Source organism: Diabrotica undecimpunctata, chromosome 10 (assembly GCF_040954645.1).
Source record: "Diabrotica undecimpunctata isolate CICGRU chromosome 10, icDiaUnde3, whole genome shotgun sequence".
Lineage (NCBI taxonomy): Eukaryota > Metazoa > Arthropoda > Insecta > Coleoptera > Chrysomelidae > Diabrotica > Diabrotica undecimpunctata.
The window spans coordinates 23,106,299-23,120,356 of record NC_092812.1 but is presented as its reverse complement, the minus strand read 5'-3'; the positions used below and the strand labels follow the sequence as shown (position 1 = coordinate 23,120,356).

Sequence of the window (14,058 nt, the reverse complement as noted above, 5' to 3'; positions counted from 1 at the left end):
TGTTTTCAAAAACGCTACTAATACTAGTCAATGCACTGACTGATTAAAAAAATATTTTTTTTCTTTAGTTGATATCTTGGAGGGCAATTGACTGTTAAAATATCGCATGTGTTTAATGTGGATGGAGTTAACATTTGTATTTTCTCACATAAGTTAACCGTTTGTAAAATATTATATTTATGATTTCTTATAACGATAGAAAATTGTTTTCAGTTCCAGAATCCGACTGGGAAAATAAGCGAAATTTTCGAGTAAATAAAAAAAGTAATACGAATGAGGCTGGACCTTCTTCAAAAAAACAGCGAACAAATTTGAAGACGCTAACTTTAGACGAAAAAATTGAAGTACCAACAAAAGTAGGCGTTTCACCAATTAAACCCAACCCGTACTCTATGTACAATAGCAAGATGTCAAGTGTTTCTAGAGTACCCAAATTAATTAAACGACGAAAACCAGGTAAATAACTTTTTCTAAAAGTAATACACAATATTATATAGTAGCATTTTTATCTGAAAAATGAATTGTTTATTGTTTACGAGTCGAATAAGTATATAAAGTTATTAATTTTTCAATTATACGTAGCTTGTTATAACGAGGCATTAAAAAAGGTAATAAAATCAAGCCTTGCATGTAGACAAATAATTTTCTTTTGTCTTAAACCTAGTTTCAAATATGCACTAAAAATAATACATATAAATATTTTTATAGCTCGTGTAACAGATCATATTATGGACCAGCCTTTCCAGGATATCTGGCGTGTAAGTATTATTTAGTAGTTTGAAATATTTGTGTTTCTCTAAAAAAATAAGTGTTTTTCTTATTATGTCTTGTACACCAACGTAGTACTTATGGAGAAAATAATGCCATTCTAATTTTGAGATTACACCATGGAAATATTCGCGATACACAAATACTGGTATGCTACTCAAGGAATAGAAATGTGTGCTCCGACGCGCATGACGTCACCTACGAAGCAACAATAATACAGGGTACTACGGTGTTCGAGATGAGATGTAGAATTCCCTGTCCCGGTAGATGTATTTGTGCATCGTGCGGTAGATGAACTGTTTTTACAAAGCCTCTAATTTCGATCTCTTTTTCTAGTGTTTAGTTTAGTTTTTGTGTATCACCAACATACATGGCGGAATTTGCCGTAGCTAATTGTAAAAATTATAATAGGGTGACGAAAGCATCAGATATAAAATAATACTTTCGATTTCCTCAAAATGAAGAGTTTGCAAAACAATGGGTGGTTGCATGTCGGCGCCAAGATAAAATAAATTTGAAAAATGGTAAGTACATCTTTATTATTATATGTTTTCAATGAAGGTGTCCCATGATTCATATTCTTTCGTTTATTAAGGCGCACAAAAAAATATTGTGACATAAACATATATTTTTTGTAGCATGCATTTGTTCTAAATATTTTGATGCCAACTGTGTTGAAATTCCTCTGCGACATAAATTGCTGAAATATACCTGCAAAACTAGTAGATACTTAAAACCTGATGCTTTGCCCACTTTACAACTACCGGTTTGTCACGAGTCCAGCTTACAAAATCAAGGAGAAAGAGTAGCACGACTGAAAAAGAGAAGACAACGTAAGGATGTAGAAGACATATTAAGAGCAAGTACCTCTTACATTTTAAATCCAATCATCGAGTTAGAATCTATGGAGAGGGCATCACGTGACTAAAAACGACCTCAGTTCGGCCATATTGCTATGATCGTTTTGACAGATCGTGCATGATTGTTTACGTTTGTTGTTTTTAGAATATTTTTAGTTTTATAATACTTTTATAAAAACTATAATATTATATTGTGATAGTGCATAATAATGATTTCTTGTTCTCAATGTAGTTGCATTAGCAGAAGCAATGTTAATAAAAAATATTCAGGAATAACGTTCCACAGGTTAGTATACAAATATGTAAACAAAGTAATGGCCCGTACTTCAGAAAATAAATTAGTAGTACATATTCATAAAAAATCTTATAAATAAGGTAGATTGTGCTATTCTTGAGAATACTCAAATATCTTCATCCTAAATATCTTAAAATTTCTTATTAACTACTGCAACATAATTATTTTTATCTCTACACAGTATTTCCATTGTGATATTCGGCAGATATTCCATTTTGTTTTTTTTTTAGCATTAACTTTTCTAACTTTGTTAATTGAACTAAATTTTTAAGTGTCAGTTAATTTGTAGTTATTAAATATATAAGTTGTAAAACGAACTTATTTCTTTTATTTCATACCGTATATTCATTTTACCCTTTAAAATATTATTTATATTATCTTTCAGATACAACTTGTTATTTGACTGTATTAATTTATCTTTATGTACAATATGTCGTGTTTTTAGTATTTACCGCGGGATAAATAAATCATAGTTTATTAAAAGTGTATTGCACTTTTTTAGATTATTAAATCTTCTGAATAACTAGTCATATTTGTATAGTAGTTTTAATATTATTGAGTCCGGCCCTGATCCCACCGCCATATTGGTATGATCGTTAGCCACACCTACTGACGCCGTTTTTAATACACAGGTTAATATGCTCATAGCTTCTCCATAGATTCTCATCATAATGTATATATACATATACATATATATATATATATATATATATATATATATATATATATATATATATATATATATATATATATATATACAAACAACACAGTTTATTAGGGCTGCAGTCAGTAGGTTTGGCCGGGATGTTATAGAAACACTCTTTAGACTTTTGGTCGAGCTTTCGGAATTCTTTTATTCCTTCTTCAAGACACTGTAATTAGAAGAAAGTGTAAATATTTACAACAACAAACAATAATACGCCCAGTCCTAACATATGGTTCAGAAACCTGGACTTTAACAAAAAGCAATGAAAACATGTTAGGATGTTTCGAAAGAAAAATACTAAGGCGCATCTATGGAGCGGTAAATGAAAATGGTGTCTGGAGAAGACGATACAACTTCGAACTCTATAGGATATACCAGGAACCAGATATCGTAAAACACATAAAGATAGGACGTCTGAGGTGGGTAGGCCATGTAATGCGGATGGAGCAAACCGACCCAGCTAGAAAAACGCTCCATGATAGACCTATTGGTCAAAGAAGAAGAGGAAGACCCAGAACAAGATTCCTAGATAACATAGACCAAGATATGAGAAATATGGAAATACGTGCTTGGCGGAGGAAGGCTATGGATAGGGACGACTGGAGAAAAATTCTTGGGGAGGCTAGGACCCACACAGGGTTGTAAAGCCAAAATGATGATGATGTAAATATTTACAACATATCTCAAATTGTCATTACAACTTACTAGTCGTTGAGATTATTTTTGCAAAGCTACGACAGTCAACATTGAAAACACACATATAAAATATAACATTTAAAATAATGGACAATATACATTTTAAAATTTAGTTGGAAAGTTAAAATTTTGTTAGTAACATCTTTTCATGGTGTGTTTGACTGATCCATAGAGAACAGAAAAAAAACAAAAATAGTGTGATTAAAAAGTAATTAGGAGTTCTTGCTATTATATTAATGGAAGTAGTATATTAAACCTGTCTTGATAGTATGCAACATGTTTTGTATGCAGGTGTATTACGGTGTGTATATGTAAAAGTAAATCTTTATTTTATTTTTGATGTTTTGTCAAAAGGTTCTTTAGACAGAGAAAGATTTGTCTGAAAACTGATATTTCTCCGTGTTGTGCTAATTTTATTAATTGATATTTTTATGGGCATTATACTTAATAATAATTGAAATTAAATTTCAGGATAATCTTCAAACATCACTCGATAGAGAACAGGAAGTACTCCCAGTTAATTTTTTGGGCAGATTTGGCGTCAGTAAAATGGACAGGGCGAGATGTGTTAACCTACTACTAAAAATACAGGTTTGAATTTTGTTCGTTAACCAAAATAGAGTTGTGTTTGCTGTTGTAAACTATTCATCGGATGAATGTACAATTTACTCGAATGGCACCCAATCGTAAAAGTTTTCAACACTAAAATGAAAAGAACCATTATGAAATATCAAATTCACATCCAACATCCAGAAGAACTGGATAAATGGAAAAATGGATGGAGGATAAAGTCGCAGTCAAAATGTTGAAACTATACCCTTGTCCTACCTATTGTCAATTTTGACTTTCGACATGTACACTAGAATGCATACTGGGTCTCAATGGTAACATTGCTACGAATTTCAGATTTCTCTCTGCCACTGTCTTGTTTGGTATCAAAGAAAATATTCAACTTGCTTCCAACTTTTTCCATTGATAGTAACAGTCTTCACACTCCTCAAAATATACGTTTAACTGATCCATCATTTGGCAAACCGTCTAAGATTGATATTCTCATTGGATCAGGTGCATTTTGGGATCTTCTTCTAGTAGGGCAAATACGATTGGGGAAAGGAATGCCAATTTTTTAAAAGAAAAGGTTTGGTTGGATCATTTCTGGTCCACTTCCACATTCTGGTCATACTATTCAGTGCAATATTTCTTTCAATTCCGAATGCCCTTTCCAAATCCTGGGAAATTGAAGAGCGTTCCAATAAGAATTTTCTTTCTGGGAAAAAACAAACATGTGAGGAGCATTGTATCTCAACTTTCAAGCGAAAGAATGAAGGTAGATTTATTGTTTCTGTTCCCTTTAAGGAGTCACCTGAGGGTCTAGGGGACTCAAGGCATACTGCTGCAAAGCAATTCTATAAACTTGAACGAGGACTTTTATCCAATCGTCTTCTTAAGGAAAAATATTGTCAATGTATGCAAAATTACAACGATATGGGTTATGTGTCTAAGTCACCTTCTAATACAATTGAAGAGTTCAATTATTTTTTACCTCATCACTCGGTTTTAAAGGAAGAAAGTTCTACTACCAAACTTTAAATAGTATTCAATGGTTCTTCTTCCTCTACGTTAAATAAATCAGTCAATGATCTTCAATGGTGGGTCCTATTGTTCAGAGTGATCTTCTTTCTATTATTTTATGATTTCGTCAGCATACATATATTGCTTCTGCTGACATAACTAAGATGTATCGAGAGGTTCTAATAGATCCCAGCCAGCCAAGCCCTCGGCAAATTGTTTAGCGACAATATAACCTACCGTACTGCATTTGCATCATCTCTCAAAATTCTTCAGTTGTTCAAAAAATCTCAAATTTCGTCGGCAACGTTTACGAATGCAACATAAAGTGACTTCTGACTGTATTTAAAACTGTCATGAGCACCTGTTCCTGTTGTGCCCAAGACAAAATCAAAAATTATCGCAGAAAAAGTTCGCAAATAGGTTAGATCCATGGTTTTAGCAGAACGGGGACAGATGGTTTCGATCAAAATATGTTTCAATGCAGCTGGAAGTTAGATGAAGAATTGATAAATCCACAAGTTGGTTGTTGAGTTGTTGAGTACCTAACATGATTCGGATTGGATGACTTCGGATCTGTTCCAGTATCTAAGAGATTTGTGATTTTCAGTATGGTATCTAAAGAAAATCCTTTACTGAATACACTGAATAGACAGTCACATTCAAAACATTGATCTAATCAATGAAGCTAGAGCTCATAATCTTATATTGTATACAATCTCACCGTTTATAAGTAAAGGATTTTGCTAATATGCGACCATTGAATATTTATTCAGTTATTCATAAAAATGATGATTTAAAAATAAAGACGATTCACTTACTATATAAACTTTCCTTTTACTGAACTTAAAACCTTAAATACCACATCTTACCATTCTCTTCCATATTTGTTAAATAATTGATACCCAATTCTTGATATGTTGTAGGCTTTTTATCATCTTTGTGAAGAAATACTGTATTGCAGTGTAAACATGTTTGATAGAATATTATTTTTAATAGAACTACCAGAAAGTATGTATGAATTAGTGGCTGCTAGTTGCCTTTGGTTAGCGTCTAAGATGTCAGGACAGACTATGACGGTGAGCTACTTAATTACTTAATATATAAACAAATTACAACACATATCTTTACAAAACTAGTAATAGATTGGGTTGCATTTGTTTCAAAATTAAAAATAGATAATTTTAGGGTATTTTCTTTTATTAATTATAAAATTGAAAGAAACTAGATTTGGTGAAACTAGACTTTGGTTCTTTAACGAAAAATTAAGATGAAAGCTGAATATAGCAGCAAATGTCACCCGTGTAACAAAATATTTCGGTTTGGCAGTGTTGGGATGTTTTTAAAATGCATATTTATGTTGTATGCTTCAAATATAAAGAGAGAAAGCTTTTAAAAAGTTCATTTTGATTATATGTATTATATTATGAATTCTGCAATTTTTAATTTATATATATCAATAACAACTATTTGTCTCTTTCGAGATTAATTGCAATATATATATATATATATATATATATATATATATATATATATATATATATATATATATATATATATATATATATATATATATATCAATGTATAGTATAGTATAACCTATACATTTACCATTCAAAAATGACATTGTTCTTCTTTATTTACAAATAACTATGGTTTGAAATAGTATTTGCCTAAATTTTTATTATTGACTTTTAATACTTTATCACTTGTTTTAGCCATTCGATATTTTAATGATGCTCTCGGAAAAATATATAACTCAACAAATGATTCACATGGAAAAAAAAATAATGAAGTTATTAGATTACCGCATTCCACATATAGAACCAGTATTTTTTGTCGAATATTTCTTTTTAGAACTAGATATTGGACCAGGTTCGGTGAGTATTCTTCTTTTTCTTTAGTTGTTATCACTTCTAAGAAGGTTGGCAATCAATACGGCAATTCGTATTTTTGATGCAGCTGCTCTAAATAGGAACGGAACCAGTGGTCGAATTGGACCGGAACGCCGTTACTTTAAACATAAAACGCAAATAAACAATTAACAATGCCAAAAAAGGCCGATTTTAATGTTTTTCGAGAGCATTTTTTAATAGGTTAGACATCGCATTAAAAAAACCAAAAATAAGACGTGAAAGCCTAAGTTCATTTCAAAATCCGCAAGTCCATTTTGATTTTATATTTCATCAGTCGATTTAAAATATATAGACTTGACAAATGTCTTAACTTTGACATTCGAAACACATTGTTTATTTCTTACCCACAAGCTAAATCTTATTTTAATCGAAAGAGTAAGATGATACAACATTAGGGGAGAGTGGGGCTCCTTCAGACATAAAAAATTGAACTGCCATATCACTCTAAATACCTCACCAAATAAAGAAAGAAAATATTTATAAAATACATTGTTCACCCAACTTTCACTGTATATATGCTTTTAATATTAAACCCTATATTTGTAAAAAAAATCAAAACCACTTTTTCAAAAACGTTTGAAGGTGCCCCACTTAGGGGCACCTTCAGACGGGGAATAGGGCAGCTTCAGACACAATTGGAAAAATGACAACCTCATATAAATGTTTTAGAAATTATTTATTACAATATTTAAAAATATATTATGATATTTAATCAAACCCCTAATGCATATTGAAGTTTTCCAATGAAACTGAAAAAGACAATAATGATTTCTGTCGCTTCATACCCTGCTCAGAAGGAGTTGTCAAAAGGGCTACAATTTCTGATAAAGAAGCACTAGAGATATCTGGTATGATGGGGTAGAAAAATTTATAGTTTACTTTAGATGACATTCTCAAAAATGAAATTTCAACATCCCCATCATCACATTTACCAATGATTCTCCCAACATAGTACACATCTTTTTGTTTTACAGTCCCGAATTTAACCAGCATAAAATCTTCAATTTTCAATTCACTTCTGTCAAAATTTTGCTGTGGTTCTTCTAATACTTTATCATCAGCATTTTTGCCATTTTCATCTTCAGTTGTCTTCTCATTCTATTCATTTTCAAAAAGTATTTTTCTTTTCGTAGATTTAGTACGTTCAGCATTAGAGTTGGTGGTTTTCTTTGTTTTTTTATTGATATGTTTTTCTGCCAGAAGAAGCTTTTCTGGGGTGTCAGTTATTATTCTGCTTTTCCCCTTTTCTCTTGGTTTCTTGGAGCTAGTATTGAGTTTCGATTTTGGATATTCTCGTATCTCCTCAGGAGTTAAATAACAGCCAGGCTGTTGAGAGGGCATAGGCTTAGAGTTTTGGCAGCTTGATGTTGATGGAGTGTCTAATGGTTGCTGAAAGTTTTCGCTTGAAATTTGGTAAGATGAGGGTGGTTTTTCAGGTTCTAAAGTTGGTAGACTTGCAGCTAGTTGGCATGTTAGAGGTTCATCAGGAAGAGTTTCGTCTGGAGGATTAGGTCTCCCACTGACCAAACTTCTTTTTTTGACAGAATTTATAATGCTGTGTGGTAACATGGCACGGCCATGTGCTATTCCAACACATGCGGCCACGTGATAGATTCCAAAACGTTGGCCTGGGTTAGACTTCAACCATGAATCGATTGCAGCATTATAATATGTTTTAAAAGGTTTCATCAATCCTACACCCAGTGTTTGCATCATGTGGGTACAATGGGGTGGAACTGTTAGAATGTGCACGCCATTAGCTCTTGCTAGATCTATTGCCTCAATTGACAAGTGGCTTATGATTGTCGCAAATTAGAATCATTCTTCTCTTTTCAGAGGAACCTGAACATTTTATAAAGTTCTTAATCACATGAACGAAATTGGAAGTGGTCATCCAACCTGACTGATGTGCCAAACCCAAGGTCCCGTTTGGTGCTCCATTTATCATGTGGCTCTTGAAGTGCACTCTCGGAAATACTAGAGCAGGAAGTATTATATTTCCAGCTGCATTTATAAACAAAACTGTAGTAACCAGAGTTCCTCTCTCACCACTTACAGCAGCTGCTAGTTGTTTTTGGCCTTTTTGTGAAATCACACTAGAAGGTTCTTGGTTAGTTTCAGTTTTTGTTTCATCCACATTCCAAATCCTGGATGAGTCACAGAGTTCTGAGTATCTTTTGATTAATTTTTCATAATTATTAAAAAAAGCATTCACATTACGTTTGTTAAAGGAAATTGCACGTGCAATACTGCATCCTTCAGCAGCACAGAGAGATAATCTTGGATGGCGTTTCATAAAACCGTATAGCCAGTCCTTTCCTGCCATTCTTGGAGCTTCCCAGTTTTTAGGACAGTCAATATTGTTTATTTTGGCCATCTCATGTGCTAGTTTTCGAGTTTTAGATTGTTAAGACCATAAAAGATTTTGAACACAAATATGCCTTAAGGTCGTCTTCCTGTTTGTCACTAAAAACCTTTCTAGTATCGTTTCTTAATTTCATATCATGTTCGCCATTTGGGTTATCCCTAAACTTCTAAACGTACATACCAACAGTTTTATATTTTAATCAAAATCTTTTAGCAGCATTTCTTATCGATTCCCCATCTAGGATGGCCGCTACCGCTACACATTCTTTCATAGATTCGGCATCGAAATTTCCTTTTTTTTTCTTTCTTCCTATTTATTAACATCTTCAAACAATCTGCAACAAATAGAAACCCTTTTTAAATAACTAATAATAAATATATATAACTTTTAAGCACGTTATTTCAAAAAAGGTGTCTCTATTTTCCACTGCGTTTGTCTGATAGTGTCCCATACCCTTTTGTCTGAAGGTGCCCCACTCGATGTGTTCTTAATGGACTTAAAACTGGTAGCAATGTTAATTATTCTAAGTCTTATCTTCTAATAAAAAACTCATGTTACCTTCAATCCAAAAATTTTACTTTCAACCACCAAAAACTAACTTTTCACTTTATGACATGAACCCTTTACTGTACTGTTCTACAGACTGAACTACAATAGTGCGAGTAGTAATGGAATGTTTGATGTCAGTGTTGCCAACCCGAGTCCTTAAATTTACCTACAATATCAAAGTCTGAAGCTGCCCCCTGTCTTAAGGAGCCCCCTTCTCCCCTACAGTAAAAAATTTACCCAAAGTTTATCACGGGAAACTATTTATTTATAACAGTTTTTCAACAAACAAAAATTCTTTTTTATTTGAAACCAATTTATTCTTCCGTTTATAATAAGCAAGTTCGCATGATAAACTTTGATTAAACTTTTTACTGTAATCATATTATTTCAATTAAAACAAGAATCAGCGTGACATTTGGCAACATGCAATTTTGAAAAAACTACAAAACTTTTTTTGAAAATAATCAATATTTTGGTTTAATTTAACTCATTGGGGATTAACTAAAAAAAATCGACAATTTTCGAAGAAAAAAAATTCGGGCTTTAATCGGTTAACGCTACCATACTTGATTAGGTCAACTGTCAGCATGTCCTTTTCTGCTACCTTATTATCTGAATTTAACATATATATTTAAAAAAAATGGAAAAGAAAAGTATTTTAATCATAAGTGCGTACAAAAGCATATCAGTCTTTTCATATAATATTTTTATTTCAGAAACTCTACACATCCACTTATTTTATATTAGACTTTTCAACACTTTTTGAGGAATTCTCTAACTTTTGCCCTAGTGAAGTTGCGACAGGTTCTATATTGATAGCAGTAAAATTATTCCACAAAGACAAGCAACAAAAGGTTTTAAACTATTTGAAAAAAACAATACCCACGGAAAAGTTAGAAAAATCTCAGCACTTTCAACTGAAACTCCTCCACGCAATGTCTACGATGGATGAAAACATGGTATCTAAGGTTTTGTTGGCGAAATACAAAAATTGTGCATGGCTCTTACCTCTCGAACCAAACACTGAAAATATTCCCATGGTTAATCTTTAGTTATTTTTTAGTAGTTTAATTTATAGTTGATTTTTATATTAATTGTGTTTCAATTGTTAATTGTACACCGACTGAGAGTTTTACCAAATAACCAAATAATTATTTAATGTAGTAATAGAATAGCAAAAATATATATTTTTAAAACACTAAGCTTTAAATATGGTATGATTTTTTATATTTTTCTGTTCTATTGAACACTGATTAAACTTTGAAGAAGAAAAGCGAAACGAAACCAAAATATGCTACAAAAACTCAAACGGTGGATGTTAGAAGGTGAGAAAAAACGTGTAGTCAGAGAAGAAAAAATTAGTTAAAACGTAAAAAAAAGTCGTAATAATATTTAGAAAAATATTTCTAATATTAGTAAAAATATTGCTATTGAAACATTTCAGGAAAAAAATTTGCGAATAAGGTGGTAGTCAAACGAACTCCAATAAGGAACAGAAAACAGAAAAGTTTATAAAGAAACTACAAGATCTTCAAATTTATAAGGTCGCCAAAACGCGAAAGTAGCTGTAGAAAAAGCTAAAATGGAAACGTACAAAAATATATATATTATGGAGTTGATGTCAGAGAAGTTGAAAGGAAGACATATTAAACAAGCAAATTAGAGCAAAGAAAGCAAAACATTTGATTTAGTTTAAATATTTAAATGTATCCGACACCGAAGGGATGCCAAAAAGCGATAGAAAAAAATACTTTTATAAAACGAATTGCTAGAAAACCAGTAGAACTAACGAAGACATAAACAGCTATGTAGGGGATATCTACACAAAAAGAACCTACTGGGCAAAAGGAAGCAATTAAATATTTTTTAACTGAATAGTAAAATTAATTTGACAACACACCTCCATTTGCTGCAGATTTATTTATTGGAGATTTTCAAGGTAAGCACAAAAATTAATAATTTTTTGTTTTATATTTTTGAAATACTTCATCTAGAGTTCTTTTTTGTGTTGTTTTTTTAATGCAATTACTATTTTATTTTAAAAAATCGATATTGCTGGAAATAATCATGCTTACCGAATCCTACCTTTATATTTTTATGCTGGTAAGAGTATGTCTACACGGAGAAAAATTTTTTTAAATTTCGATGCATTATGTACAAACGGAACCAGGCAAAAGGAGCCATGGCTCTTTCGCGATCCAAAACACGATATCGTGTCACAACCTGTCTTAGCATGAAGAAGTAAAATATTCTCTTTACAAAATGGGTAATAGTCGAAGCCCTTTAATGAATAAACTTTATTTTCTTTATTCTGCTTCCCTAATTAAGGCAAAAAAAATTGTTTATTGCTGGGAGTTAGTGCAATTAAAACTAAAACATCTGTATCTTCGGATACAATAACGACACGTTGGCATGAAATAACAAGAGGCGTTTTAATAATTGGGAGATCTGCATCATCTTTTGCCTGCTTCGCAATAACATTACTTTTTTGCAGAGCTTGCGTTAAGGATGTTATAAACCTAGATTTGGTGTTAATATTTCCAAAAAATGTATCTTGTTTAATAGTTATAGGCATGCTTTTTGTACATAAAATATCGGATTACATAAATTTTATGACGAAAAATATTTGTTGCTATCAAAAACTATATGGGTTTATCTTTAAACATATTTTTCTTAATTAAATAATTTTATAAGGAGTGGTAGCTTATAAGGTGTAAGGTACACGACCGGAATAAGATTATTTTCGGGTTTCTTCGTATCTGGTACTTTAACCACACTGTAAATACAACTAGTAGCAACTATAAGTTGAAATAAATAAAATGCACATCACTGTGAACGGTATAATTACCGAAAAGAACAATAACTTCTTAAAAATAGGTTACAACAAAACGTTATGTTCATAGCTTTCAATTTAATGGCTGAATATCAATTGACAGCATCCGGTCATACCACCCTACGTCATAGGGTGGCAGTGATGATAGATATTAATTGTGTTACAACGCCCCCCTTTGGATCAGACGTAGAGTATGTCTTATATAAAACAAAATAACTAACTATTCTCAAGATGTTAGAACAGACCTCGGGCATCATACATGAGTATCTTGGTAGCGCTTAGGACGTTTGGAACGTCTGGGTCTCTGAATGAAACAATCATTCTTTGTAGGCAAAGAGGTACTTCTGGGGTTGCTGGATGTGCTTAAAGGTACACCAGAACTTGTGGAGCCAGAACTTGTAGATTGCTGAGTTGACTTTGGATAGCGCCTTTGGTTTTATCTGCGACATCTTTCTGCAACGTGGTTGAAGGTCGACCTCTACTACGCAACTCATGAAGAGGTGTTGAATTGGAATCATCTTCCACAAAAGGATGAAGAGCAGACACATGATACTTTCCAATCGATACATCAGGGTGCATTATTTTCTTGCGCACTTAATAACACTTTTAGTATGTCTGCGCAAGTAAGGCGTTATCTCAGGACTAACCGCTTCATTTGCGATAATAGCTCGTAAGTCTTTATGCACATCTGTGGGCGTACATAGCTCTCGCGAAAAATGTAAATATGCCGGGGAATAAACGGTAGCTAAACTTGGTAGTGTTTTCATGGAAAAACGAATACTGGGTAACACTTCATCCCATTTAGTATGGTCCTTTTGAACTAATATGGAAATCTGAATCTTTAGATCTCTATTTTTCGTTCCTCTGGATTTGAGGCAGGGTGATAAACAGGGATGAGTGATTGCTGAATACCTAGGCAGTATATAAACTGCTGCATTATTTTACTAACAAATTGGGGTCCGTTGTCACCGTTGCGTATAACTTGCGTACGTTTTTATTACAAAAGAGTTTGTAAAAGTCGCTTGTTGCAGAATAGGAGCTTGCATAAGCAATCTTTTAAGACTTTCATAAGCCTAGTTTTCTGCCGGTCTCCAAGCAAATGCTACATTCTTCTTAGTTAAATCTGAAAGAGGTTTGGATATGCATGCGAAGTATGGCACAAAACGCCAAAACCAACTACAAGTTTGTAAAAATGATAAAATATGTTTAACATTGCGTGGAATAGGCATTTCAGCAATTGTTGATTTCTTCTCAGTATCAGGAGCGATTCCATTGGGCGTCAAAAGATGCCATAAATATTTGACAGAAGAGCACACAAAAATACATTTTGCTGTAATTACACACAACTTAAATACTTGTAACCTTTGAAACACATTAGCTAGATCTTTAATACGATTTTCAAACGAGCTAAATTGAATAATAATATCATGTAAATATACCAAAATAGTAATACTTGGTAATGCTCTACGAAAACGATCAATCAATTGTTCAAGGTGGT

General features: G+C 32.5%; 1 protein-coding gene across 1 annotated transcript in view; it reads left to right on the top strand.

Annotated features, from left to right (window-relative positions):
* LOC140451798 (G2/mitotic-specific cyclin-B1-like) overlaps window positions 1-10,918 on the top strand; it is a 58,068-nt gene extending 47,150 nt beyond the window's left edge. The window contains exons 3-8 of the mRNA XM_072545657.1: window positions 214-456; window positions 709-758; window positions 3,797-3,916; window positions 5,821-5,973; window positions 6,613-6,774; window positions 10,444-10,918. Coding sequence (XP_072401758.1) covers window positions 214-456; window positions 709-758; window positions 3,797-3,916; window positions 5,821-5,973; window positions 6,613-6,774; window positions 10,444-10,779 — 1,064 coding nt within the window. The 3' untranslated portion in view covers window positions 10,780-10,918. The remainder of the gene's footprint in view (window positions 1-213; window positions 457-708; window positions 759-3,796; window positions 3,917-5,820; window positions 5,974-6,612; window positions 6,775-10,443) is intronic.
* The last annotated feature ends 3,140 nt before the right edge of the window (window positions 10,919-14,058 follow it).